At 60.1% G+C, this 27,185-nt stretch overlaps 1 protein-coding gene across 1 annotated transcript in view; it reads left to right on the top strand.

Annotated features, from left to right (window-relative positions):
* The window catches only part of SMARCA4 (SWI/SNF related, matrix associated, actin dependent regulator of chromatin, subfamily a, member 4), a gene marked incomplete at its 5' end in the record, with an annotated part of 63,417 nt that overhangs the window by 12,549 nt on the left and 23,683 nt on the right, over window positions 1–27,185 (top strand). Inside the window, 18 exon segments of the mRNA NM_205059.1 lie at window positions 90–218; window positions 2,066–2,239; window positions 3,482–3,655; window positions 3,736–3,903; window positions 4,732–4,782; window positions 6,569–6,699; window positions 7,300–7,357; window positions 8,531–8,649; window positions 10,224–10,374; window positions 10,839–11,002; window positions 12,602–12,668; window positions 13,048–13,158; window positions 15,710–15,952; window positions 17,301–17,414; window positions 18,227–18,334; window positions 18,973–19,059; window positions 21,228–21,274; window positions 21,403–21,569. Of these exon segments, the coding sequence (NP_990390.1) occupies window positions 90–218; window positions 2,066–2,239; window positions 3,482–3,655; window positions 3,736–3,903; window positions 4,732–4,782; window positions 6,569–6,699; window positions 7,300–7,357; window positions 8,531–8,649; window positions 10,224–10,374; window positions 10,839–11,002; window positions 12,602–12,668; window positions 13,048–13,158; window positions 15,710–15,952; window positions 17,301–17,414; window positions 18,227–18,334; window positions 18,973–19,059; window positions 21,228–21,274; window positions 21,403–21,569 (2,263 nt within the window).

Genomic DNA, 27,185 nt, shown 5'->3' with positions numbered 1-27,185 from the left:
AGGCTGCAGGTCCTGATTGGGCCGGAAGGGGCTGTGCTGTGGTTGGGCTGCGGGGCCCGGAGCCCACCCTGAGTGCCGTCCCCCCGCGCAGACTGCAGGCGCGCATCGCCCACCGCATCCAGGAGCTGGAGAACCTGCCCGGCTCGCTGGCCGGAGACCTGAGAACCAAAGCCACCATCGAGCTGAAGGCGCTGCGGCTGCTCAACTTCCAGAGACAGGTGGGGGCACTGCTGCGCTCACCCATCGCCCCATTAATGGTTGGGATCGCCCCATTAATGTTGGGGTCGCCCCCTTAACGTCGGGATCGCCCCATTAATGGTTGGGGTCGCCCCATTAATGGTCGGGATCGCCCCATTAATGGTTGGGGTCGCCCCATTAATGGTTGGGGTCGCCCCCTTAACGTCGGGATCGCCCCATTAATGGTTGGGGTCGCCCCATTAATGGTTGGGGTCGCCCCCTTAACGTCGGGATCGCCCCATTAATGGTTGGGGTCGCCCCATTAATGGTTGGGATCGCCCCGTTAACGTTGGGGTCGCCCCATTAACGTTTGGGGTCACCCTGTTAGCATTGGGATCACCTCATTAATGTTGGGATCGCCCTGTTAACGATGCAGTCACCCCATTAATGTTTGGGATCGCCCCATTAACATTGGGATCACCCTATTAATGGTGGGGATCGCCCCGTTAACGTTGGGGTCGCCCCATTAACGTTGGGGTCGCCCCATTAATGGTTGGGATCGCCCCATTAACGTTGGGGTCGCCCCATTAGCGCCGGGATCACCCCATTAATGTCAGGATCGCCCCATTAATGCCGGGATGCCCCCATTGACTTTGGGATCGCCCCATTAACGCCGGGATCGCCCCTTTAATGCCAGGATGCCCCCATTAACTTTGGGGTTGCCCCATTAATGCCGGGATCACCCCGTTAATGCTGGGATGCCCCCATTAACCCTGGGATGCCCCCATTACCTTTGGGATCGCCCCACTAACGCCGGGATGCCCCCATTACCTTTGGGATGGCCCCATTACCTTTGGGATGGCCCCATTACCTTTGGGATGGCCCCATTACCTTTGGGATCGCCCCACTAACGCCGGGATGCCCCCATTACCTTTGGGATGCCCCCATTACCTTTGGGATGGCCCCACTAACGCCGGGATGCCCCCATTACCTTTGGGATGCCCCCATTACCTTTGGGATCGCCCCACTAACGCCGGGGTGCCCCCATTACCTTTGGGATACCCCCATTACCTTTGGGATGGCCCCACTAACGCCGGGATGCCCCCATTACCTCTGGGATGCCCCCATTACCTCTGGGATGGCCCCACTAACGCCGGGATGCCCCCATTACCTTTGGGATGCCCCCATTACCTTTGGGATCGCCCCACTAACGCCGGGATGCCCCCATTACCTTTGGGATGCCCCCATTACCTTTGGGATGCCCCCATTACGTTTGGGATCGCCCCACTAACGCCGGGATGCCCCATTACCTTTGGGATCACCCCACTAACGCCGGGATGCCCCCATTACCTTTGGGATGGCCCCATTACCTTTGGGATCGCCCCACTAACACTGGGATGCCCCCATTACTTTTGGGATCGCCCCATTACCTTTGGGATCACCCCACTAACGCCGGGATGCCCCCATTACCTTTGGGATGCCCCCATTACCTTTGGGATGGCCCCATTACGTTTGGGATCACCCCACTAACGCCAGGATGCCCCCATTAACCCTGGCATGCCCCCATTACCTTTGGGATCACCCCACTAACGCCGGGATGCCCCCATTACCTTTGGGATCACCCCACTAACGCCGGGATTGCCCCATTAACACCGGGATGCCCCCATTACCTTTGGGATGCCCCCATTACCTTTGGGATGCCCCCATTACCTTTGGGATGCCCCCATTACCTTTGGGATCGCCCCACTAACGCCGGGATGCCCCATTACGTTTGGGATGGCCCCACTAACGCCGGGATGCCCCCATTACCTTTGGGATCGCCCCACTAACGCCGGGATGCCCCCATTACCTTTGGGATCGCCCCACTAACGCCGGGATGCCCCGGCAGCTGCGGCAGGAGGTGGTGGTGTGCATGCGGCGCGATACGGCGCTGGAGACGGCGCTGAACGCCAAGGCCTACAAGCGCAGCAAGCGGCAGTCGCTGCGGGAGGCGCGGATCACCGAGAAGCTGGAGAAGCAGCAGAAGATCGAGCAGGAGAGGAAACGCAGGCAGAAGCACCAGGTGAGAGAGCGGGGGGCGCCCAGCTGCGGGGCGGGGGGGTTGGGAGGGTCCTGGAAGGTGATGGAAGCGTCGGGTGGGAGGGTTGGATGGGTCCTGGAAGGTCACGGAACTGTGGGATGGGAGGGTCCTGGAAGGTGATGGAACTGTGGGATGGGTGGGTTGGGTGGGTCGTGGAAGGTGATGGAACTGTGGGATGGGAGGGTCCTGGAAGGTGATGGAACTGTGGGTTGGGAGGGTCCCGGAAGGTCACGGAACTGTGGGATGGGTGGGTTGGATGGGTCCTGGAAGGTGATGGAACTGTGGGATGGGAGGGTCCTGGAAGGTGATGGAACTGTGGGTTGGGAGGGTCCTGGAAGGTGATGGAAGCGTGGGGTGGGAGGGTTGGGAGGGTCCTGGAAGGTCACAGAACTGTGGGATGGGTGGGTTGGATGGGTCCTGGAAGGTGATGGAACTGTGGGATGGGAGGGTCCTGGAAGGTGATGGAAGCGTGGGGTGGGTGGGTTGGGAGGGTCCTGGAAGGTCATGGAACTGTGGGATGGGAGGGTCCTGGAAGGTGATGGAACTGTGGGATGGGAGGGTTGGGAGGGTCCTTGAAGGTCACAGAAGGCCAGGATGGTTGGGTTGGATGGGTCCTTGAAGATAGTTGGGTTGGAAGGGTCCTGGAAGGTCACGGAAGCCAGGATGGTTGGGTTGGAGAGATCCTTGAAGATAGGTGGGTTGGAAGGGTCCTTGAAAGTCACAGAATACAAGATGGTTGGGTTGGAAGGGTCCTTGAAGGTCACAGAATACAAGATGGTTGGGTTGGAAGGGTCCTTGAAGGTCACAGAATACAAGATGGTTGGGATGGAGGTGTCCTTGAAGATAGGTGGGTTGGAAGGGTCCTTGAAGGCCACAGAAGGCCAGGATGGTTGGGTTGGAGGGATCCTTGAAGGTCACAGAAGCCAGGATGGTTGGGTTGGAAGGGTCCTGGAAGGTCCCGGAAGCCAGGGTGGTTGGGTTGGAGGGATCCTTGAAGATAGGTGGGTTGGAAGGGTCCTGGAAGGTCACAGAACCCAGGACAGTTGGGTTGGAAGGGTCCTTGAAGGCCACAGAAGGCCAGGATGGTTGGGTTGGAGGGATCCTTGAAGGTCACAGAAGCCAGGATGGTTGGGTTGGAAGGGTCCTTGAAGATCACAGAAGGCCGGGATGCCGTGCCTTGCTCTGGAAGGCTCCTGACGCCGCTCCCCCTCTCCTTCCCCCCAGGAATACCTCAACAGCATCCTGCAGCACGCCAAGGATTTCAAGGAGTACCACCGCTCCGTCACCGGGAAGATCCAGAAGCTGACCAAAGCGGTGGCCACGTACCACGCCAACACGGAGCGCGAGCAGAAGAAGGAGAACGAGCGCATCGAGAAGGAGCGGATGCGCCGCCTGATGGTGGGTCGGGGTTTTTGGGGCCGTCGGGGAGGTTTCGGGGCCTCGGGAGCTTCGGGGTGGTGACGCTTCGGGTCCTCCAGGCTGAGGATGAGGAGGGCTACCGCAAACTGATCGACCAGAAGAAGGACAAGCGGCTGGCCTACCTGCTGCAGCAGACGGATGAGTACGTGGCCAACCTGACCGAGCTGGTGAGGCAGCACAAGGCGGCCCAGGTGGCCAAGGAGAAGAAGAAGAAGAAGAAGAAGAAGGTGAGCAGAGTGGGGAGCTTCCCCAAGGGAAGGGGGGTGCGGAAGGAGGGCTGGGGGCAGAACTGTGGCTGCCTGCTGGGGTTTGGTGGCCATCCATTGGGGCTTGGCCATCCATTGGGAGGTTTGGTGGCCATCCGTTGGGAGGTTTGGTGGCCATCTGTTGGGGTTTGGTGGCCATCCATTGCTGGGTTTGGTGCCCTTCCTTTGGGAGGTTTGGTGGCCATCCATTGGGGTGTGGTGGCCATCCGTTGTTGGGTTCGATGGACATCCATTGTTGGGTTTGGTGGCCATCCATTGGGGTTCGATGGCCATCCATTGTTGGGTTTGGTGGCCATCCATTGGGGTTCGATGGCCATCCATGGTTGGGTTTGGTGGCCATCCGTTGGGGTTTGGTGGCCATCCGTTGGGGTTTGGTGGCCATCCAATGGGATTTGGTGGCCATCCATTGTTGGGTTCGATGGCCATCCATTGTTGGGTGTGGTGGCCATCCAATGGGATTTAGTGGCCATCTGTTGGGGTTTGATGGCCATCCATTGGGAGGTTTGGTGGCCATCCATTGGGGTTTGGTGGCCGTCTGCTGGTAGTGGCCATCCATTGGGGTTTGGTGGCCATCCATTGGGGTTTGGTTGCCATCTGTTGGGGTTTGGTGGCCATCCATGGTTGGGTTCGATGGCCATCCATTGTTGGGTTTGGTGGCCATCCGTTGGGATTTGGTGGCCATCCGTTGGGAGCTTTGGTGGCCGTCTGCTGGTAGTGGCCATCCAATGGGATTTGGTGGCCATCCGTTGGGGCTTTGGGTCGCTAACCGCCGTCCTCCTCTTCCTGCAGAAGGCAGAGAACGCTGAGGGTCAAACTGCGGCCATTGGCCCCGACGGAGAGGTGAGGCTGCAGCGCTGCGCCGCCACCCCCGCGCTGGGAGCCGATCCGTGGGGCTGTGGGGCTCCATGTGGGGCTGTGGGGCTCCACGTGGCACAGCTGGGAGCCGATCCGTGGGGCTGTGGGGCTCCACGTGGGGCTGTGGGGCTCCACGTGGTACAGCTGGGAGCCGATCCATGGGGCTGTGGGGCTCCACGTGGCACAGCTCAGCGCCGGGGGGTTGGGGGGGGGGAACGGCGGTGGTCCCACCGCCCCTCAGGGCTGCACCGGGGGGGGAGGAGCAGAGATGTGCTCTGAGAACGGCCACAGAAACACTCAGAAGGGCCTCGGGATGTTCAGGGGATGCTGTGAGGGCACACTGAGGGTCTCCGGGGGTTCATGTGATGCTGTGAGGGCACACTGAGGGTCTCAGGGGGCACCATGAGGGCACACTGAGGGTCTCCGGGGGTTCATGTGGTGCTGTGAGGGCACACTGAGGGTCTCAGGGGGTTCAGGGGGCACCGTGAGGGCACACAGAGGGTCTCAGGGGGTTCATGTGATGCTCTGAGGGCACACAGAGGGTCTCCGGGGGCACTATGAGGGCACACTGAGGGTCTCAGGGGGTTCAGGTGGCTCTGTGAGGGCACACAGAGGGTCTCAGGGGGTTCAGGTGGCACCGTGAGGGCACACTGAGGGTCTCAGGGGGTTCATGTGATGCCGTGAGGGCACACTGAGGGTCTCCAGGGGCACCGTGAGGGCACACTGAGGGTTTCAGGGGGTTCAGGTGGCACCATGAGGGCACACTGAGGGTCTCAGGGGGTTCATGTGATGCTGTGAGGGCACACTGAGGGTCTCAGGGGGTTCAGGTGGCAGCATGAGGGCACACTGAGGGTCTCAGGGGGCACTATGAGGGCACACTGAGGGCACACTGAGGGTCTCAGGGGGTTCAGGTGGCACTATGAGGGCACACTGAGGGTCTCAGGGGGTTCAGGTGGCACCGTGAGGGCACACTGAGGGTCTCCAGGGGTTCATGTGATGCTCTGAGGGCACACTGAGGGTCTCAGGGGGTTCAGGTGGCACCATGAGGGCACACTGAGGGTCTCAGGGGGTTCAGGTGGCACCGTGAGGGCACACTGAGGGTCTCCAGGGGTTCATGTGATGCTGTGAGGGCACACTGAGGGTCTCAGGGGGTTCAGGTGGCACTATGAGGGCACACTGAGGGTCTCAGGGGGTTCAGGTGGCACTATGAGGGCACACTGAGGGTCTCAGGGGGTTCAGGTGGCACCGTGAGGGCACACTGAGGGTCTCCAGGGGTTCATGTGATGCTGTGAGGGCACACTGAGGGTCTCAGGGGGCACCATGAGGGCACACTGAGGGTCTCAGGGGGCACCATGAGGGCACACTGAGGGTCTCCGGGGGCACCATGAGGGCACACTGAGGGTTACAGGGGGTTCAGGTGGCACCATGAGGGCACACTGAGGGTCTCAGGGGGTTCAGGTGGCACCATGAGGGCACACTGAGGGTTACAGGGGGTTCAGGTGGCACCATGAGGGCACACTGAGGGTCTCAGGGGGCACCGTGAGGGCACACTGAGGGTCTCCGGGGGTTCAGGTGGCACCATGAGGGCACACTGAGGGTCTCAGGGGGCACTGTGAGGGCACACTGAGGGTCTCCAGGGGTTGAGTTGACACCAGGAGGACACACAGCCGTTCAGGTGTAGGGCGGAGGGGTGCTGTGGGGCAGACGGGGCGCAGTGCTGCCCCATAGCTGCCCCATGGCTGTGTCCCCCCCCCCCCCCCCCCCATTGCAGCCGCTGGACGAGACGAGCCAGATGAGCGATCTGCCCGTGAAGGTCATCCACGTGGAGAGTGGCAAAATCCTCACCGGCACCGACGCCCCCAAGGCTGGGCAGCTGGAGGCCTGGCTGGAGATGAACCCGGGGTGAGGGACTGGGGGGCAGCTGTGGGGCCAGGGGTGGTCCCAGTGGGGCGGGGGGGGGGGTACCGGTGGGGCTGAGAGAGGTCCTGGTGGGGTAGTGGGAGGTCCTGGTGGGCCTGAGGGAGGTCCCTGTGGGGCTGAGAGAGGTCCTGGTGGGGCATGGGGAGGTCACTGTGGGCAGGAGGAGGTCCTGGTGAGGCAGGAGGAGGTCCCTGTGGGTCAGGGGGAGGTCCCTGTGGGGCTGAGGGTGGTCCTGGTGGGGTAGTGGGTGGTCCCTGTGGGGCTGAGGGAGGTCCCTGTGGGGCTGAGGGAGGTCCCTGTGGGGCTGAGGGAGTTCACTGTGGGGCAGGAGGAGGTCCCTGTGAGGCTGAGGGTGGTCCCTGTGGGGCAGGAGGAGGTCCCTGTGGGGCTGAGAGGTCCCTGTGGGGCTGAGGGAGGTCGTGGTGGAGCCCATGGTGATCTCCATGGGGCAGGAGGGGAGCAGGGAGTGACCACGGAGCCCCTGGGCTGGGGGTGGGGGTGGGGGACACAACGCTGAGCATTTCTGGAGCTGCTTTGGTGTGAGCAGCAGGTGGGTAATTAGCGGTTGCGTTAATTAATTAGGTACGAAGTCGCTCCCAGGTCTGACAGCGAAGAAAGCGGTTCGGAGGAGGAGGAGGAGGTGAGGAAGGGAAGCGCTGTGGCTGCAGGCAGCTCGTTAGCCCTGTCCTCGTTAGTGGCTGCGTGGGCTCATTGTGGGGGGGCAGCTCAGCTCAGCTCGTTAGCCCCGTCCTCGTTAGTGGCTGGGTGGACTCAGCTCGTTAGCCCCCATCCTCATTAGTGGCTGGATGGGGGTTCATTGTGGGGAGGGGGGGGCAGCTGAGCTCGTTAGCCCCCATCCTCGTTAGTGGCTGAGTGGGGGTTCATTGTGGGGACTCATTGGGGGCAGCTCAGTTCAGCTCGTTAGCCCCCATCCTCATTAGTGGCTGGATGGGGGCTCATTGTGGGGAGGGGCGTAGCTCAGCTCGTTAGCCCCCATCTTCATTAGTGGCTGGGTGGGGGCTCATTGGGGGCAGCTCAGCTCAGCTCGTTAGCCCCCGTCCTCGTTAGTGGCTGGGTGGGGGCTCATTGTGGGGAGGGGAGGGCAGCTCTGCTCGTTAGCCCCCATCCTCGTTAGTGGCTGGGTGGACTCAGCTCGTTAGCCCCCATCCTCGTTAGTGGCTGGGTGGGGGCTCATTGGGGGCAGCTCAGCTCAGCTCGTTAACCCCCATCCTCATTAGTGGCTGGATGGGGGCTCACTGTGGGGAGGGGGGGGGGGGGCAGCTCAGCTCAGCTCGTTAACCCCCATCCTCATTAGTGGCTGGGTGGGGGCTCATTGTGGGGAGGGGGGCAGCTGAGCTCATTAGCCCCCATCCTCGTTAGTGGCTGGATGGGGGCTCATTGTGGGGAGGGGGGCAGCTCAGCTCGTTAGCCCCCATCCTTGTTAGTGGCTGGGTGGGGGCTCATTGTGGGGAGGGGGGGCAGCTGAGCTCGTTAGCCCCCATCCTCGTTAGTGGCTGGATGGGGGCTCATTGTGGGGAGGGGGGGGCAGCTCAGCTCGTTAGCCCCCATCCTCGTTAGTGGCTGGGTGGGGGCTCATTGGGGGCAGCTCAACTCAGCTCGTTAGCCCCCATCCTCGTTAGTGGCTGGATGGGGGCTCACTGTGGGGAGGGAGGGGGGGGGCAGCTCAGCTCAGCTCGTTAACCCCCATCCTCGTTAGTGGCTGGGTGGGGGCTCATTGTGGGGAGGGGGGGGCAGCTGAGCTCGTTAGCCCCATCCTCATTAGCACCTGCATGCCACGGCTGCGGTCCCACAGGAGGAGGAGGAGGAGCAGCCGCAGCCGGCGCAGCCCACACTGCCCGTGGAGGAGAAGAAGAAGATCCCGGATCCCGACAGCGACGATGTGTCCGAGGTGGACGCGCGGCACATCATCGAGTGAGTGGGGGGGGGGTTGGGGGCTGTGCCGTAGCGTCATTCTGTGGTCCTGTGACTTTCCAGGACCTTCCAACCCAGCCCATAGCGTCATTCTGTGGTCCTGTGACCTTCCAGGACCTTCCAACCCAGCCCATAGCGTCATTGCGTGGTCCTGTGACCTTCAAGGACCTTCCAACCCAGCCCATAGCGTCATTGCGTGGTCCTGTGACCTTCAAGGACCTTCCAACCCAGCCCATAGCGTCATTGCGTGGTCCTGTGACCTTCAAGGACCTTCCAACCCAGCCCATGCTGTGATTGTGCGGTCCTGTGGTCTTCAAGGACCTTCCAACCCAGCCCATAGCGTCATTCTGTGGTCCTGTGACCTTTAAGGACCTTCCAACCCAGCCCATAGCGTCATTGCGTGGTCCTGTGACCTTCAAGGACCTTCCAACCCAGCCCATAGCGTCATTCTGTGGTCCTGTGACCTTCCAGGACCTTCCAACCCAGCCCATAGCGTCATTGCGTGGTCCTGTGACCTTCAAGGACCTTCCAACCCAGCCCATAGCGTCATTGCGTGGTCCTGTGACCTTCAAGGACCTTCCAACCTAGCCCAACCCATCATTCTGTGGTCCTGTGATCTTCAAGGACCTTCCAATCGAGGCTAACCCATTATTCTGTGGTCCTGTGACCTTCAAGGACCTTCCAACCCAGCCCATAGCATCATTCCGTGGTCCTGTGACCTTCAAGGACCTTCCAACACAGCCCATAGCATCATTCCATGGTCCTGTGACCTTCAAGGACCTTCCAACGCAGCCCATAGCATCATTCCATGGTCCTGTGATCTTCCAGGACCTTCCAACCCAGTCCAATCCATCATTGCGTGGTCCTGTGACCTTCAAGGACCTTCCAACCCAACCATTCTGTGCTTTTCGGGCCCATCCCTTACGCTCTCACCCCACCCAACCATTCCATTGGGTTCATGGTTCCACAGCTGACCTTCCAGGACCTTCCAACCCAACCATTGTGTTTTTGGGGTCCATCCCTTATGGTCTCACCCCACCCAACCATTCCATTGGGTTCATGGTTCCACAGCTGACCTTCCAGGACCTTCCCAACCCAACCATTGTGTCCTTTTAGGGTCCATCCCTTATGGTCTCATCCAACCCAACCATTCCATTGGGTTCATGGTTCCACAGTTGACCTTCCAGGACCTTCCAACCCAACCATTCTGCGCTTCTGGGGTCCATCCCTTATGGTCTCACGCAACCCAACCATTCCATTGGGTTCATGGTTCCACAGCTGACCTTCCAGGACCTTCCAACCCAACCATTGTGTGCCTTTAGGTCCATCCCTTACGCTCTCACCCCACCCAACCATTTCTTTGTGTTCATGGTTCCACAGCTGACCTTCCAGGACCTTCCCAACCCAACCATACTGCGCTTTTCGGCCCATCCCTTACGCTCTCCCCCCACCCAACCCCTCCACGCTTCCCCGAGCAATCCTTCGGGCCCCCTCCCCCCAACCACCCCTCCGTTCCTCACCTGGGGTCCCCTCCGACCCCACCCCCCACCTCTGACCCCCCCTCCGCCCCCCAGGAACGCCAAGCAGGACGTGGACGATGAGTACGGGGTGTCGCAGGCGCTGGCCCGGGGCCTGCAGTCGTACTACGCGGTGGCCCACGCCGTCACCGAGCGGGTGGACAAACAGTCCACGCTGATGGTCAACGGGGTCCTCAAGCAGTACCAGGTGAGGGGTGGGCTGCCCTGGGAGGTGGGGGGCTGCTATGGGGGGAGGTGGGGGGCTGTTAGGGGGGAGGTAGGGGGCTGCTATGGGGGGAGGTGGGGGGCTGCTACCGGGGGAGGTGGGGGGCTGTTAGGGGGGAGGTGAGGGGCAGCTACGGGGGGAGGTGGGGGGCTGCTACCAGGGGAGGTGGGGGGCAGCTACGGGGGGAGGTGGGGGGCTGTTAGGGGGGAGGTGGGGGGCTGCTATGGGGGGAGGTGGGGGGCTGTTAGGGGGGAGGTAGGGGGCTGCTACGGGGGGAGGTGGGGGGCTGCTACCGGGGGGAGGTGGGGGGGCTGTTAGGGGGGAGCTGGGGGGCTGTGGGGTAATGGTAAGGAGCCGGGCTGCAACGCGGTGCCGCGTTCTGATGGGGGGTCCGGGGGGGTGTGGGGGGGTCCGGGGGTGTGAAAATGCCCCTTTCCCCCCCCCAGATCAAAGGGTTGGAGTGGTTGGTGTCGCTGTACAACAACAACCTGAACGGCATCCTGGCCGACGAGATGGGGCTGGGGAAAACCATCCAGACCATCGCGCTCATCACGTACCTCATGGAGCACAAACGGATCAACGGCCCCTTCCTCATCATCGTCCCCCTCTCGTGAGTGCTGCGCCGCCCCCCTCCCCCCCCCCAGGGCTCCATCCATCCCCGCCCCCTGTGGGCTCCATCCCCTCCATCCCTTCCAGCTCCATCCCTTCCATCCTCCCTGGCTCCATCCCTCCCAGCTCCATCCTTTCCATTCCCTCCATCCCTTCCATCCTCCCTGGCTCCATTCCCCTCTCGCTCCATCCTTTCCATCCTCTCCATCCCCTCCAGCTCCATCCCTCCCAGCTCCATCCCCTCCACCCTCCCTGGCTCCATCCCCTCTGGCTCCATCCTTTCCATTCCCTCCATCCTCTCCATCCCCTCCCAGCTCCATCCCCTCCATCCTCCCTGGCTCCATTCCCCTCTGGCTCCATCCTTTCCATCCCCTCCATCCCTCCCAGCTCCATCCCCTCCATCCCTCCCAGCTCCATCCCCTCCATCCTCCCTGGCTCCATTCCCCTCTTCCTCCATCCTTTCCATCCCTTCCACCTCCATCACCTTCGTTCCTCCCCAGCTCCATCCCCCTCCATCCTCTCTGTCCCCTCTGACTCTGTCCTCTCCAGCTCCATCCCCTTCATTCTTCCCTGGCCCCACCCCTTCTGACTCCATCCCCTCCATCCCCTCCATCCCTCCAGCTCTATTCCCTCCATCCCCTCTGGTTCCATCCCCCTCCATCCCCCTCAATCCCCTCCCGCTCCATCCTCTCCACCCCTCCTTCCCCTCCATCCTCTCCACCCCTCCTTCCCCTCCATCCTCATCCCCCCCATCCCCTCCAGCTGTATCCTTTCCATCCCCTCCAGCTCCATCCCCCTCCATCCCCCCCATCCCTTCCAGCTCCATCCCCCTCCATCCCCTCTGGTTCCATCCCCTCCTTCCCTTCCATCCTCTCCATCCCATTCCCCCCCCATCCCCTCCGGCTCCATCCTTTCCATCCCCTCCAGCTCCATTTCCCCCATCCCTTCCCCCTCCTTCCCCTCCATCCTTATCCCCCCCATCCCTTCCAGCTCCATCCCCCTCCATCTCCTCCACGCCCTCCATCCTCTCTGGTTCCATCCCCTCCCTCCCTTCCATGCTCTCCATCCCCATCCCCTCCGGCTCCATCCCCCCTATCCCTTCCAGCTCCATCCTCCTCCATCCCCCTTCTTCCCCTCCACCCCCTCCATCCCCTCCACCCCCTCCATCCCCTCCACCCCTCCTTCCCCTCCATCCTCATCCCCCCCTATCCCTTCCAGCTCCATCCCCCTCCATCCCCCTCCATCCTCATCCCCCCTATCCCCTCCAGCTCCATCCCCCTCCATCCCCCTCCATCCTCATCCCCCCCATCCCATCCAGCTCCATCCCCCTCCATCCCCCTCCATCCTCATCCCCCCTATCCCCTCCAGCTCCATCCCCCTCCATCCCCCTCCATCCTCATCCCCCCCATCCCATCCAGCTCCATCCCCCTCCATCCCCCTCCATCCTCATCCCCCCCATCCCATCCAGCTCCATCCCCCTCCATCCTCCTCCATCCTCATCCCCCCCCATCCCCTCCAGCTCCATCCCCCTCCATCCCCCCCCCCCCCCACCCCCCGGGCTGCTCCTCACGCTGTGTTTTGTTCTCCCTTCTGTTCCCAGAACTCTCTCCAACTGGGCCTACGAGTTCGATAAGTGGGCTCCATCCGTGGTCAAGGTGTCCTACAAGGTGGGGAGGGGGCCGAGCCGCGGCTCTGCGGGCGCCGTGGGGCAGCGATGGGGGGGGGTGGGCGCCGGGGGACCCCAAACATCTCCTCCAACCGTGGGGGTCTACACTTGTGTGTGTGCCCCCCCCCCACCTACCCCCTCCAGGTCCTGGCAGCGCTGTGTGGGGCACTGCAGTGCTTCCTCCCCCCGCCCCCCACCCCAATATTCCCCAAAGGGCCGCGGGTAGAGATGGGCTCCGCATCCCTTCGCCATCCCTCAACGATGCGGTGGATCCAGCTCTGCCACCGCCCCAATTAACACCCATTGATGACGATGACGACGATGATGATGACCCTAACACCCCCCCCCCCCCCCATTTTCCCTCCCCTCTGTGCTCGCAGGGCTCCCCGGCAGCGCGACGCGCCTTCGTGCCGCAGCTCCGCAGCGGGAAGTTCAACGTCCTGCTCACCACCTACGAGTACATCATCAAGGACAAGCACATCCTCGCCAAGGTCTGCAATTAGCCACCCTTCATTGCAATTAGGCCCACGGCGCCGCGTAACTCGGCGCAGATGTGAGGACCCCCTGGGGGTCCCGTGGCCCCACGTGCAATTCTGGGCTTTGCTGGGGGGTTTCGGGGTCCTTCCAGCCCAAGCGTGCTGTGGTCCCATGATTTTGTGATCTTCAAGGACCTTTCCAATCCAACCCAACTCTTCTGTGGTTGTAAGGACCCCATTCAGTGGTTCTGTGATCTTCAAGGACCTTTCCAATCCAACCCAACTCTTCTGTGGTTGTAAGGACCCCATTCAGTGGTTCTGTGATCTTCAAGGACCTTTCCAATCCAACCCAACTCTTCTGTGGTTGTAAGGACCCCATTCAGTGGTTCTGTGATCTTCAAGGACCTTTCCAATCCAACCCAACTCTTCTGTGGTTGTAAGGACCCCATTCAGTGGTTCTGTGATCTTCAAGGACCTTTCCAATCCAACCCAACTCTTCTGTGGTTGTAAGGACCCCATTCAGTGGTTCTGTGATCTTCAAGGACCTTTCCAATCCAACCCAACTCTTCTGTGGTTGTAAGGACCCCATTCAGTGGTTCTGTGATCTTCAAGGACCTTTCCAATCCAACCCAACTCTTCTGTGGTTGTAAGGACCCCATTCAGTGGTTCTGTGATCTTCAAGGACCTTTCCAATCCAACCCAACTCTTCTGTGGTTCTGAGCCCCCCCCAACCCAACCGTTCATTGGTTCTGTGATCTTCAAGGACCTTTCCAATCCAACCCAACTCTTCTGTGGTTCTGAGCTCCCCCCTCAACCCAACTCTTCTGTGGTTCTTTGATCTTCAAGGACCTTTCCAATCCAACCCAACTCTTCTGTGGTTCTGAGCCCCCCCCTCAACCCAACCGTTCATTGGTTCTGTGATCTTCAAGGACCTTTCCAATCCTACCCAACTCTTCTGTGGTTGTAAGGACACCATTCAGTGGTTCTGTGATCTTCAAGGACCTTTCCAATCCTACACAACTCTTCTGTGGTTCTGAGCCCCCCCCCTCAACCCAACCATGCAGTGGTTCTGTGATCTTCAAGGACCTTTCCAATCCAACCCAACTCTTCTGTGGTTGTAAGGACACCATTCAGTGGTTCTGTGATCTTCAAGGACCTTTCCAATCCAACCCAACTCTTCTGTGGTTGTAAGGACACCCCCAACCCAACTGTTCAGTGGTTCTGTGATCTTCAAGGACCTTTCCAATCCAACCCAATTCTTCTGTGGTTGTAAGGACACCATTCAGTGGTTCTGTGATCTTCAAGGACCTTTCCAATCCAACCCAACTCTTCTGTGGTTGTAAGGACACCCCCAACCCAACTGTTCAGTGGTTCTGTGATCTTCAAGGACCTTTCCAATCCAACCCAATTCTTCTGTGGTTGTAAGGACACCATTCAGTGGTTCTGTGATCTTCAAGGACCTTTCCAATCCAACCCAACTCTTCTGTGGTTCTGAGCCCCCCCCAACCCAACCATTCTGTGCTTCTTTGATCTTCAAGGACCCTCCCAGTCCATTCCAGGCTTCTGTGACCTTCCAGGACCCCCCCAACGCATCCATTCAGTTGTTCTTTGATCTTTAAGGACTTTCCAGTGCAGCCATTCAGTGGCTCTGTGATCTTTGGGGATACTCCAATCCATCCATTTTGTGAGCTTCTTTCAGGACCTTCCAACCCATTCCGCAGTTCTGTGATCTTCAAGGACCTTTCCAGTGGGTGTAGCTTCGGTGCTGAGTCCTCCCAGTGGCTGTAGGGTCCACACTGAGTCCTCCCAGTGGGTGTAGCTTCGGTGCTGAGTCCTCCCAGTGGTTGTAGGTTCCACGCTGAGTCCTCCCAGTGGCTGTAGGTTCTGTGCTGAGTCCTCCCAGTGGCTGTCGGTTCCACACTGAGTCCTCCCAATGGGTGTAGGTTCCACGCTGAGTCCTCCCAGTGGCTGTAGGTTCCATGCTGAGTCCTCCCAGTGGCTGTAGGTTCTGTGCTGAGTCCTCCCAGTGGCTGTAGGTTCCACGCTGAGTCCTCCCAGTGGGTGTAGGTTCTATGCTGAGTCCTCCCAGTGGGTGTAGCTTCCACATGAAGTCCTCCCAGTGGCTGTAGGTTCCACGCTGAGTCCTCCCAGTGGCTGTAGGTTCCACATGAAGTCCTCCCACTGGGTGTAGCTTCCATGTTGAGTCCTCCGAGTGGCTGTAGGTTCTGTGCTGAGTCCTCCCAGTGGTTGTAGGTTCCACATGAAGTCCTCCCAGTGGGTGTAGGTTCCATGCAGAGTCCTCCCAGTGGGTGTAGGTTCCACACAGAGTCCTCCCAGTGGGTATAGCTTCCACGCTGAGTCCTCCCAGTGGGTGTAGCTTCCACATGAAGTCCTCCCAGTGGCTGTAGGTTCCACATGAAGTCCTGCCAGTGTCTGTAGTTTCCATGCAGAGTCCTCCCAGTGTCTGTAGGTCCCTGACGGCCGCTCAGAAGGACACCCCACGCCCTCGGGTGTCTCCCAGCCCTCCTTCCAGCCCTGACGTCCCGCGGTGCCTCCATCCCCGCAGATCCGCTGGAAGTACATGATTGTGGACGAGGGCCACCGCATGAAGAACCACCACTGCAAGCTGACCCAGGTGCTGAACACGCACTACGTGGCGCCGCGCCGCCTGCTGCTGACCGGCACCCCGCTGCAGAACAAACTGCCCGAGCTCTGGGCTCTGCTCAACTTCCTGCTGCCCACCATCTTCAAGAGCTGCAGCACCTTCGAGCAGTGGTTCAACGCTCCCTTCGCCATGACCGGGGAGAAGGTGGGCTGTCGGCTGCGGGGGTGGCAGCGTTGGGGTTTGGTGGCCTTCTGAGGGGGTTTTGGCCATCTATTGAGTTTTGGTGGCCATCCGTTGGGGTTCGGTGAGCGTCCATTGGGGTTTGGTGGCCATCCGTTGGGGTTCGGTGACCGTCCATTGGGGTTTGGTGGCCATCTGTTGCGGTTTGGTGGCCATCCGTTGGGGTTTGGTGGCCATCCGTTGGGGTTTGGCCATCTGAGGGGGTTTTGGCCATCTGTTGGGGTTTGGTGGCCTTCCATTGGGGTTCAGTGGCCATCTTTTGGGGTTTTTGGCCATCCGTTGGGGTTTGGTGGTCATCTGTTGGGTTTTGTTGGCCATCTGAGGGGTTTGGTGGCCATCCGTTGGGGTTTGTTGGCCATCCGTTGGGGTTTGGTGGCCATCTGTTGGGGTTTGGTGGCCATCTGGTAGGGTTTTTGGCCATCCGTTGGGGTTTGGTGGGGTTTGCTGGCCATCTCTTGGGGTTCAGTGGCCATCTGATAGGGTTTTTGGCCATCCATTGGGGTTTGGTGGCCATCTGAGGGAGTTTTGGCCATCTGTTGGGGCTTGGTGGCCATCTGTTGGGGTTTGGTGGCCATCCATTGGGGTTTGGTGGCCATCCGTTGGGGTTTGGTGGCCATCCGTTGGGGTTTGGTGGCCATCCGTTGGGGTTTGGTGGCCATCTGTTGGGGTTTGGTGGCCATCTGTTGGGGTTTGGTGGCCATCCGTTGGGGTTTGGTGGTCATCTGTTGGGGTTTTTGGCCATCTGTTGCGTTCTGGTGGCCATCTTTTGGGGTTTTGGTGGCTATCTGTTGGGTTTTGGTGGCCATGTTTTGGGTTTTGGTGGTGATCCGTTGGGGTTTTTCGCCATCTGTTGCGTTTTGGTGGCCATCTGTTGGGGTTCAGTGGCCATCTGATAGGGTTTTTGGTCATTTGTTGGGGTTTGGTGGTTATCCGTTGGGTTTGGGGTTGGAGATGCAGAGGTTTGGGGTCAGGGGGTGCAGAGGTTTGGGGTTGGAGATGCAGAGATTTGGTGGGGGAGGTGCAGAAGTTTGGGGTTGGAGATGCAGAGATTTGGGGTTTGAGATGCAGAGGTTTGGGGTTGGGGGGTGCAGAGGTTTGGGGTCAGGGGGTGCAGAGGTTTGGGGTCAGGGGGTGCAGAGGTTTGGAGTTGGAGATGCAGCGGTTTGGGGTCGGGGAGTGCAGAGGTTTGGGGTCAGGGGGTGCAGAAGTTTGGGGTCGGGGGGTGCAGAGGTTTGGGGTCGGGGGGTGCAGATGAACCCCCCCCCCCCGCCCCCTTTGTGCGGCTCCTGCTGAAGGCCCCCCTCCCCCCCAGGTGGATCTGAACGAGGAGGAGACCATTCTGATCATCCGAAGGCTGCACAAAGTGCTGCGGCCATTCCTGCTGCGCCGCCTCAAGAAGGAGGTGGAGGCGCAGCTGCCCGAGAAGGTAACAGCGCGGCTATGGGGGGGGATGTGGGGCTGGGGGGGAGGGGGGGGGTGGGATGGGGCTGGGATGGAGGGGGGGGATGGGGCTGCGGTGTGGGGCTGGGATGGGGGGGTGTGGGGATGGGATGGAGGAGGGAGGGATGGGGATGGGATGGAGGGGGGAGGATGGGGATGGGATGGGGGGGAGGATGGGGCTGGGGTGTGGGGCTGGGATGGGGGGGGGAGGGATGGGGTTGGGGTGTGGGGCTGGGATGGAGGGGGGAGAGATGGAGGGGGGGGATGGGGCTGGGATGGAGGGGGGGGATGGGGCTGGGATGTGGGGCTGGGATGGAGGGGTGTGGAGTTGGGGTGTAGGGCTGGGATGGAGGGGGGAGAGATAGGGCTGGGGTGTGGGGCTGGGATGGGGGGGGAAGGGATGGGGCTGGGGTGTGGGGCTGGGATGGAGGGGGGGGGGTGTGGGACTGAGATGGGGGGGGATGGGGTGGGGTGTGGGGCTGGGATGGGGGGATGGGGATGGAGTGTGGGGCTGGGCTGGAGTGGGGGGGGATGGGGCTGGGATGGGGGGCTGGGATGAAGGGGGGGGCGTGTGGGGCTGAGATGTGGGTCTGGGAAGTAGGGCTGGGATGTGGGGCTGTGCTGCAGCTGTAGGGGGTCTGGGGCCGCGCTTCAGCGCCAGGATCCGGTGCCATAGTGCAGGAGGGCGGTTGTGGGGCTGGCTGTGGGGCCAGGAGTTGGGGTTGGGCTCAGGCCCGCCTCCCCCCGCCCCACATCCCCCCCATGGAACTGAGCCCCCCCCCTTTTGCCCCCCCCCAGGTGGAATACGTCATCAAATGCGACATGTCGGCCCTGCAGCGCGTGCTGTACCGACACATGCAGGCAAAGGGGGTGCTGCTGACCGACGGCTCCGAGAAGGACAAGAAGGTGGGGGGGCAACGGGGGGGCGGGGGGTGGGGTTCCGTAGGGCCATGGGGGGGGGAACTCTGTAGGGCCATGGGGGGGATTGGGGTTCTGTAGGGCCATGGTGGGGATTGGGGTTCTGTAGGGCCATGGGGGGGGAACTCTGTAGGGCCATGGGGGGGGGGGGATTCCACAGTGGGGGGGATTGGGGTTCTATAGGGCCATGGGGGGGTGGGATTCCATAGGGCCATGGGGGGGATTGGGGTTCCATAGGGCCATGGGGGGGGTGGGATTCCATAGGGGGGGGATTGGGGTTCCATAGGGCCATGGGGGGGGGGTGATATTCTATAGGGCCATAGGGGGGGGGATTGGGGTTCCATAGGGCCAAGGGGGGGGGGTGATATTCCATAGGGCCATGGAGGGGGGGGAGATATTCTATAGGGCCACAGAGGGGGATTGGGGTTCTATAGGGCCATAGGGGGGGGATTGGGGTTCCATAGGGCCGTGGGGCTCCGCCGGGGCCACCGCTGCGCTTCTCTGGGCCACCAAACGGCACTGCTGGGCCATGAACTCATTACCGACCCTCAGAGTTCATTAAAATCAGGGGGACCCCCCGCGGTTCGTTAGCGCAGGCCGCTAATTGCGCTGTCCCGCTCGCGCAGGGGAAAGGTGGGACCAAAACGCTGATGAATACCATCATGCAGCTGCGGAAGATCTGCAACCACCCCTATATGTTCCAGCACATCGAGGTCAGGCGGCCACACCGTTCCCCCCGTCCCCATACCGCCCCGTCCCCATAACGCCCCATCCTCATGTCTACATGTCCCCATACCGCCCCGTCCCCATACCGCCCCGTCCCCATGTCTGCATGTCCCCATGTCCCCATACCGCCCCGTCCCCATACCGCCCCGTCCCCATGTCTGCATGTCCCCATACCGCCCCGTCCCCATACCGCCCCGTCCCCATGTCTGCATGTCCCCATGCCGCCCCGTCCCCATACCGCCCCGTCCCCATGTCTGCATGTCCCCCTGTCCCCATACCGCCCCGTCCCCATGTCTGCATGTCCCCCTGTCCCCATACCGCCCCGTCCCCATACTGCCATGTTCCCCTGTCCCCATGTCTGCATGTCCCCATACCGCCCCGTTCCCATGTCTGCATGTCCCCATACTGCCACGTCCCCATGTCTGCATGTCCCCATACCGCCCCGTTCCCATGTCTGCATGTCCCCATACTGCCACGTCCCCGTGTCTGCATGTCCCCATACCACCCTGTCCCCATACTGCTATGTCCCCCTGTCCCCATGTCTGCATGTCCCCATACCGCCCCGTCCCCATGTCATTATGTCCCCATGTCATTATGTCCCCCTGTCCCCATACCGCCATGTCCCCATACCGCCATGTCCCCCTGTCCCCAGGTCTGCATGTCCCCATACCGTTCCGTCCCCATGTCATTGTGTCCCCATATCCCCATATCATTATGTCCCTCTGTCCCCATGTCATTGTGTCCCCATGTCACCATATCCCCATGTCCCCATATCCCCACGTCATTATGTCCCCATATCACCATATCCCCATGTCCCCATATCCCCACGTCACTGTGTCCCCATATCCCCATGTCATTATGTCCCTGTGACCCCATGTCATTGTGTCCCCATATCACCATATCCCCATGTCATTATGTCCCCCTGTCCCCACATCATTATGTCCCCATATCCCCATGTCATTATGTCCGTGTCCCCATGTCATTGTGTCCCCATATCCCCATGTCCCCATGTCATTATGTCCCCATATCCCCACGTCCTGCTGTCCCCATGTCGCTGTGTCCCCATATCCCCACGTCATTATGTCCCCCTGTCCCCATGTCATTGTGTGCCCATATCCCCACATCCCCACGTCATTGTGTCCCCATATCCCCATGTCTCCCTGTCCCCACATCATTATGTCCCCATATCACCATATCCCCATATCCCCACGTCACAGCGGTGTCCCCATATCCCCATGTCCCCATATCCCCACGTCATTGTGTCCCCGTGTCCCCATATCCCCATGTCACAGCAGTGTCCCTGTGTCCCCACGTCGCTGTGTCCCCATATCCCCATGTCATTATGTCCCCATGTCCCCCTGTCCCCACATCATTATGTCCCCATATCCCCACGTCATTATGTCCCTGTGTCCCCATGTCATTGTGTCCCCATATCCCCATGTCCCCATGTCATTATGTCCCCATATCCCCACGTCCTGCTGTCCCCATGTCACTGTGTCCCCATATCCCCACGTCATTATGTCCCCGTGTCCCCACGTTGCTGTGTCCCCATATCCCCGTGTCATTATGTCCCCGTGTCCCCATGTCTTTATGTCCCCATATCCCCGTATCCCCACGTCACAGCGGTGTCCTCATATCCCCGTGTCATTATGTCCCCATATCCCCATGTCTTTATGTCCCCATATTCCCATATCCCCACGTCACAGCGGTGTCCCCATATCCCCACGTCATTATGTCCCCGTGTCCCCACGTTGCTGTGTCCCCATATCCCCGTGTCATTATGTCCCCATATCCCCATGTCTTTATGTCCCCATATCCCCATATCCCCACGTCACAGCGGTGTCCCCATATCCCCACGTCATTATGTCCCTGTGTCCCCATATCCCCACGTCATTATGTCCCTGTGTCCCCATATCCCCACGTCACAGTGGTGTCCCCATATCTCCCTGTCCCCATATCCCCACGTCATTATGTTGCTGTGTCCCCATATCCCCACGTCATTATGTCACTGTGTCCCCATATCCCCACGTCACAGCGGTGCCCCCTGCGGGCCGTCTCTGGATGCCGAGCGCTGCATTGCTGCACTGCTGCACTGCTGCACTGCTGCTCCCTGACCCCCCCTTTCCCCCCCCGATCCCCATTGCTGCCACTGCAGGAATCCTTCTCGGAGCACCTGGGCTTCACGGGCGGCATCGTGCAGGGGTGAGTGCGCTGCAGGGGCGCTCCTCATTAACAACCCCCCCTCAACGACCCCGCGGCGCTGCAGCCGAGCCCTCCGCCCCCCATCCTGACCCCGACCCCCCCCCCCCATCTGACCCCGACCCCCCCAGGCTGGATCTGTACCGCGCCTCGGGGAAATTCGAGCTGCTGGACCGCATCCTGCCCAAACTGCGCGCCACCAACCACAAAGTGCTGCTCTTCTGCCAGATGACGTCGCTGATGACCATCATGGAGGACTACTTCGCCTACCGCGGCTTCAAATACCTGCGGCTGGACGGTGGGGCACGGCGCCGGGGGGGGAGGGGGGCTGCGTGGGGGGGGGGGGGGCTGAGGAGAGCCATAGACATCATAGGGGTGCATCGCTGCTGTGCGGAGCCATAAACAGCACTGTATGAATGCATGGGGGCTGAGCAGAGCCATAGACATCATAGGGTGCATCAGTGCTGTGCAGAGCCATAGGCAGCACTGTGTGGATGCATTGGGGCTGAGTAGAGCAGAGCCATAAACAGCACTGCATGGATGCATTGGGGCTGAGCAGAGCCATTGACATCATAGGGGTGCGTCAGTGCTGTGCGGAGCCATAGGCAGCACTGTATGAATGCATCACTGCTGAGCAGGGCCATAGACATCATAGGGGTGCGTCAGTGCTGTGCGGAGCCATAGCAGCACTGTGTGGATGCATTGGGGCTGAGCAGGGCCATAGACATCATAGGGGTGCATTGGTGCTGTGCGGAGCCATAAACAGCACTGTGTGGATGCATTGGGGCTGAGCAGAGCAGAGCTATAAACAGCACTGCATGGATGTGTGGGGGCTGAGGAGAGCCATAAACGTCACAGGGGTGCATCGGTGCTGTGCAGAGCCATAGGCAGCACTGTATGAACGTATGGGGGCTGAGCAGGGCCATAAACAGCACAGCACGGATGCATTGGGGCTGAGCAGAGCCATAGACATCATAGGGGTGCGTCAGTGCTGTGCAGAGCCATAAACAGCACTGCATGAATGCATGGGGGCTGAGCAGAGCCATAGACATCATAGGGGTGCATCGCTGCTGTGCAAAGCCATAGGCAGCACTGCGTGGATGCATCACTGCTGAGCAGGGCCATAGACATCATAGGGTGCATCAGTGCTGTGCACAGCTATAAACAGCACTGCGTGGATGTGTGGGGGCTGAGCAGAGATATAAAGCAGCACTGTGGGGATGTGTGGGGGCTGAGGAGAGCCATAAACATCATAGGGGTGCGTCAGTGCTGTGCAGAGCCATAGGCAGCACTGTATGGATGTGGGGGGGCTGCTCAGAGCCATAGACATCATAGGGGTGCGTCGGTGCTGTGCGGAGCCATAGGCAGCACTGCGTGGATGCATTGGGGCTGAGCAGAGATATAAGCAGCACTGCGTGGATGCATTGGGGCTGAGCAGAGCAGAGCCATAAACAGCACTGCATAAATGTATGGGGGCTGAGCAGAGATATAAGCAGCACTGTATGAATGCATGGGGGCTGAGGAGAGCCATAAACGTCATAGGGGTGCATCAGTGCTGTGCGGAGCCATAGGCAGCACTGCATGGATGTGTGGGGGCTGAGCAGAGCCATAGACATCATAGGGGTGCATCAGTGCTTTGCGGAGGCATAAACAGCACTGTGTGGATGCACTGGGGCTGAGCAGGGCTGTAAACATCATAGGGGTGCATCAGTGCTGTGCAGAGCTATAAACAGCACTGCATGGATGTGTGGGGGCTGAGGAGAGCCATGGACATCATAGGGGTGCGTCAGTGCTGTGCGGAGCCATAGGCAGCACTGCGTGGATGCACCACTGCTGAGCAGAGCCATAGACATCATAGGGTGCATCAATGCTGTGCAGAGCTATAAACAGCACTGCATGGATGTGGGGGGGCTGAGCAGAGATATAAGCAGCACTGTGGGGATGTGTGGGGGCTGAGGAGAGCCATAGACATCATAGGGGTGTGTCAGTGCTGTGCAGTGCCATAGGCAGCACTGCGTGGATGTGGGGGGGCTGCTCAGAGCCATAGACATCATAGGGGTGCGTCGGTGCTGTGCGGAGCCATAGGCAGCACTGTGTGGATGCATGGGGGCTGTGCAGAGCAGAGGTATAAATAGCACTGCATGAATGTATGGGGGCTGAGCAGAGATATAAGCAGCACTGTATGGATGCATGGGGGCTGAGGAGAGCCATAGACATCATAGGGTGCATCAGTGCTGTGCAGAGCCATAGGCAGCACTGTATGGATGTGGGGGGGCTGCTCAGGGCCATAGACATCATAGGGGTGCATCGCTACTGTGCGGAGCCATAAACAGCACTGTGTGGATGCATGGGGGCTGAGCAGAGATAGAAACGTCATAGGGGTGCGTCGGTGCTGTGCAGAGCCATAGGCAGCACTGTATGAATGCATTGGGGCTGAGTAGAGCAGAGCCATAAACAGCACTGCATGGATGCATTGGGGCTGAGCAGGGCCATAGACATCATAGGGGTGCGTCAGTGCTGTGCGGAGCCATAGGCAGCACTGTATGAATGCATGGGGGCTGAGCAGAGCAGAGCCATAAACAGCACTGCATGGATGTGTGGGGGCTGAGCAGAGATATAAGCAGCACTGTATGAATGCATGGGGGCTGAGGAGAGCCATAAACGTCATAGGGGTGCGTCAGTGCTGTGCAGAGCCATAGGCAGCACTGCATGGATGTGTGGAGGCTGAGCAGAGCCATAGACATCATAGGGGTGCATTGGTGCTGTGCGGAGCCATAAACAGCACTGTGTGGATGCATGGGGGCTGAGCAGAGATAAAAGCAGCACTGCGTGGATGCATTGGGGCTGAGCAGAGCCATAAACGTCACAGGGGTGCATCGGTGCTGTGCAGAGCCATAGGCAGCACTGTATGAATGCATGAGGGCTGAGCAGGGCTGTAAACATCATAGAGGTGCATCGGTGCTGTGCGGAGCCATAGGCAGCACTGTGTGGATGCATTGGGGCTGAGCAGAGATATAAGCAGCACTGTGTGGATGCATGGGGGCTGAGCAGGGCTGTAAACATCATAGGGGTGCATCAGTGCTGTGCGGAGCCATAGGCAGCACTGTGTGGATGCATTGGGGCTGAGGAGAGCCATAAACATCATAGGGGTGCATCGGTGCTGTGCGGAGCCATAGCAGCACTGCGTGGATGCATGGGGGCTGAGCAGAGATAGAAACAGCACAGATGCGTCAGTGCTGCTCAGGGCCATAAGGAGCAGTGCAGGGATGCATCGGGGCTGCATGGAGCCATAAGGAGCAGTGCAGGGATGCATCGGGGCTGCAAACCTCACAGCTCAGAGCTGGGGGTGGACGGACGGACGGACGGGCAGATGGATGGATGGATGGGCAGGCAGAGACAGACAGACAGGCAGATAGACAGAGACAGACAGGCAGTCAGGCAGACAGACAGACAGGTGGATGGACAGGTGGACAGACAGGCAGGGGCGCAGTCAGACGGGCAGACACAGACAGACAGATGGACAGACAGAGGCAGGCAGGCACACAGACAGACAGACAGGTGGACAGACAGATGGACAGACAGGCAGGGGTGCAGTCAGGCAGGCAGAGACAGACAGACAGACGGACAGACAGAGGCAGGCAGGCACACAGGCAGACATGGACAGACAGGTGGACAGACAGGCAGGGGAGACAGGCAGGCAGACAGACAGGCAGGGGCGCAGTCAGACAGGCAGACAGACAGACAGACAGATGGACAGACAGAAGGACACAGACAGAGGCAGGCAGGCAGGCACACAGACAGACAGATGGACAGACAGGCAGGGGAGACAGGCAGGCAGACGGACAGGCAGGCAGACAGGTGGACAGACAGACAGACACAGACAGATGGACAGACAGGCAGGGGCGCAGTCAGACAGGCAGAGACAGGCAGACAGATGGACAGGCAGAGGCAGGCAGACAGACAGACAGATGGACAGACAGACAGACGGACAGACAGAGGCAGGCAGGCACACAGGCAGACATGGACAGACAGGTGGACAGACAGGCAGGGGCGCAGTCAGGCAGGCAGACAGACGGACAGACAGGCAGACAGATGGACAGACAGCGACAGGCAGACAGGCACACAGACAGACAGGTGGACGGACAGATGGACAGGCAGGCAGGCACACAGGCAGACATGGACAGACAGGTGGACAGACAGGCAGGGGAGACAGGCAGGCAGACAGACGGACAGACAGGCAGACAGATGGACAGACAGCGACAGGCAGGCAGGCACACAGACAGACAGGTGGACGGACAGATGGACAGGCAGGCAGGCACACAGACAGACAGGTGGACGGACAGATGGACAGGCAGGCAGGCACACAGGCAGACAGACAGACAGATGGACAGACAGGCAGACACAGACAGATGGACAGACAGAGGCAGGCAGGCACACAGGCAGACAGACAGACAGATGGACAGACAGGCAGACAGATGGACAGACAGAGACAGGCAGGCAGGTGGGCGGACAGACAGGCAGGCGCGCAGTCAGACAGGCAGGCAGACGGACAGACAGGCAGGCAGAGACAGGCGGACAGACAGGCAGACAGACAGGCGGACAGACAGGCAGACGGACAGGCGGACGGACAGGCGGACAGACAGAGACAGACAGATGGACAGACAGAGACAGGCAGGCGGGCGGACGGACAGACAGGCAGAGACAGGCAGACAGACAAACAGATGGGCAGACAGCCGGACAGGCAGACAGACGGATGGACAGGCAGACAGACGGACGGGCAGGCAGACAGACGGACGGGCAGACAGACAGACGGACGGGCAGACAGACGGACGGACGGGCAGACGGACATAGAGGCAAACAGACGGACGGACGGACGCAGACTGTGCCGGTTGCGGTGCCGCGGCCGCCGTTGCTCAGCTCCTGCAGCGCTGTTGGGGCTGCGAGCGCAGAGTGGGACCAAAAATTGGGGTTTCTGCCCCCAAAATTGGGGTTTCTGCCCCCAAATGGCTCTCTGGGAGGGGTTTATTGGGTCCCAGAATGGACCGACGGGGGGTGGGGGGGACACTGTGCTGTCCTGAGCGTCACCCGGACGTTATCTGCACCTCCAGCGCCCCCCTTTGGTCATTGCGGGCATTTCCCACCCAAACATCCCATAGTTCTGTGATCTTCCAGGACCTGTCCAACCCAACCCAACCATTCCCTGGTTCTGTGATCTTCCAGGACCCTTCCAACCTCCCCAAACATCCCATGGTTCTGTGATCTTCCAGGACCTGTCCAACCCAACCCAACCATTGCCTGGTTCTGTGATCTTCCAGGACCTGTCCAATCCAACCCAACCATCCCATGGTTCTGTGATCTTCCAGGACCTGTCCAACCCAACCCAACTATCCCATGGTTCTGTGATCTTCCAGGACCTTTCCAACCCAACCATCCCATAGTTCTGTGATTTTCCAGGACCTGTCCAGCCCAACCAAAAAATTCCATGGTTCTGTGATCTTCCAGGACCTGTCCAACCCAACCCAACCATTCCCTGGTTCTGTGATATTCCAGGACCTGTCCAACCCAACCCAACCATCCCATGGTTCTGTGATCTTCCAGGACCCTTTCAACCCAAATCAACCATTCCATGGTTCTGTGATCTTCCAGGACCTGACCAACCCAACCAAAAAATTCCATGGTTCTGTGATCTTCCAGGACCTGTCCAATCCAACCCAACCATCCCATGGTTCTGTGATCTTCCAGGACCTGTCCAACCCAACCCAACCATCCCATGGTTCTGTGATCTTCCAGGACCTGTCCAACCCAACCCAACCATTGCCTGGTTCTGTGATCTTCCAGGACCTGTCCAACCCAACCCAAACATCCCACGGTTCTGTGATCTTCCAGGACCTTTCCAACCCAACCATTGCCTGGT

Source organism: Gallus gallus, chromosome 38, assembly GCF_016699485.2.
Source record: "Gallus gallus isolate bGalGal1 chromosome 38, bGalGal1.mat.broiler.GRCg7b, whole genome shotgun sequence".
In the NCBI taxonomy this organism is placed as follows: Eukaryota; Metazoa; Chordata; class Aves; order Galliformes; family Phasianidae; genus Gallus; species Gallus gallus.
This window is presented reverse-complemented; position numbering and strand designations above follow the sequence as displayed.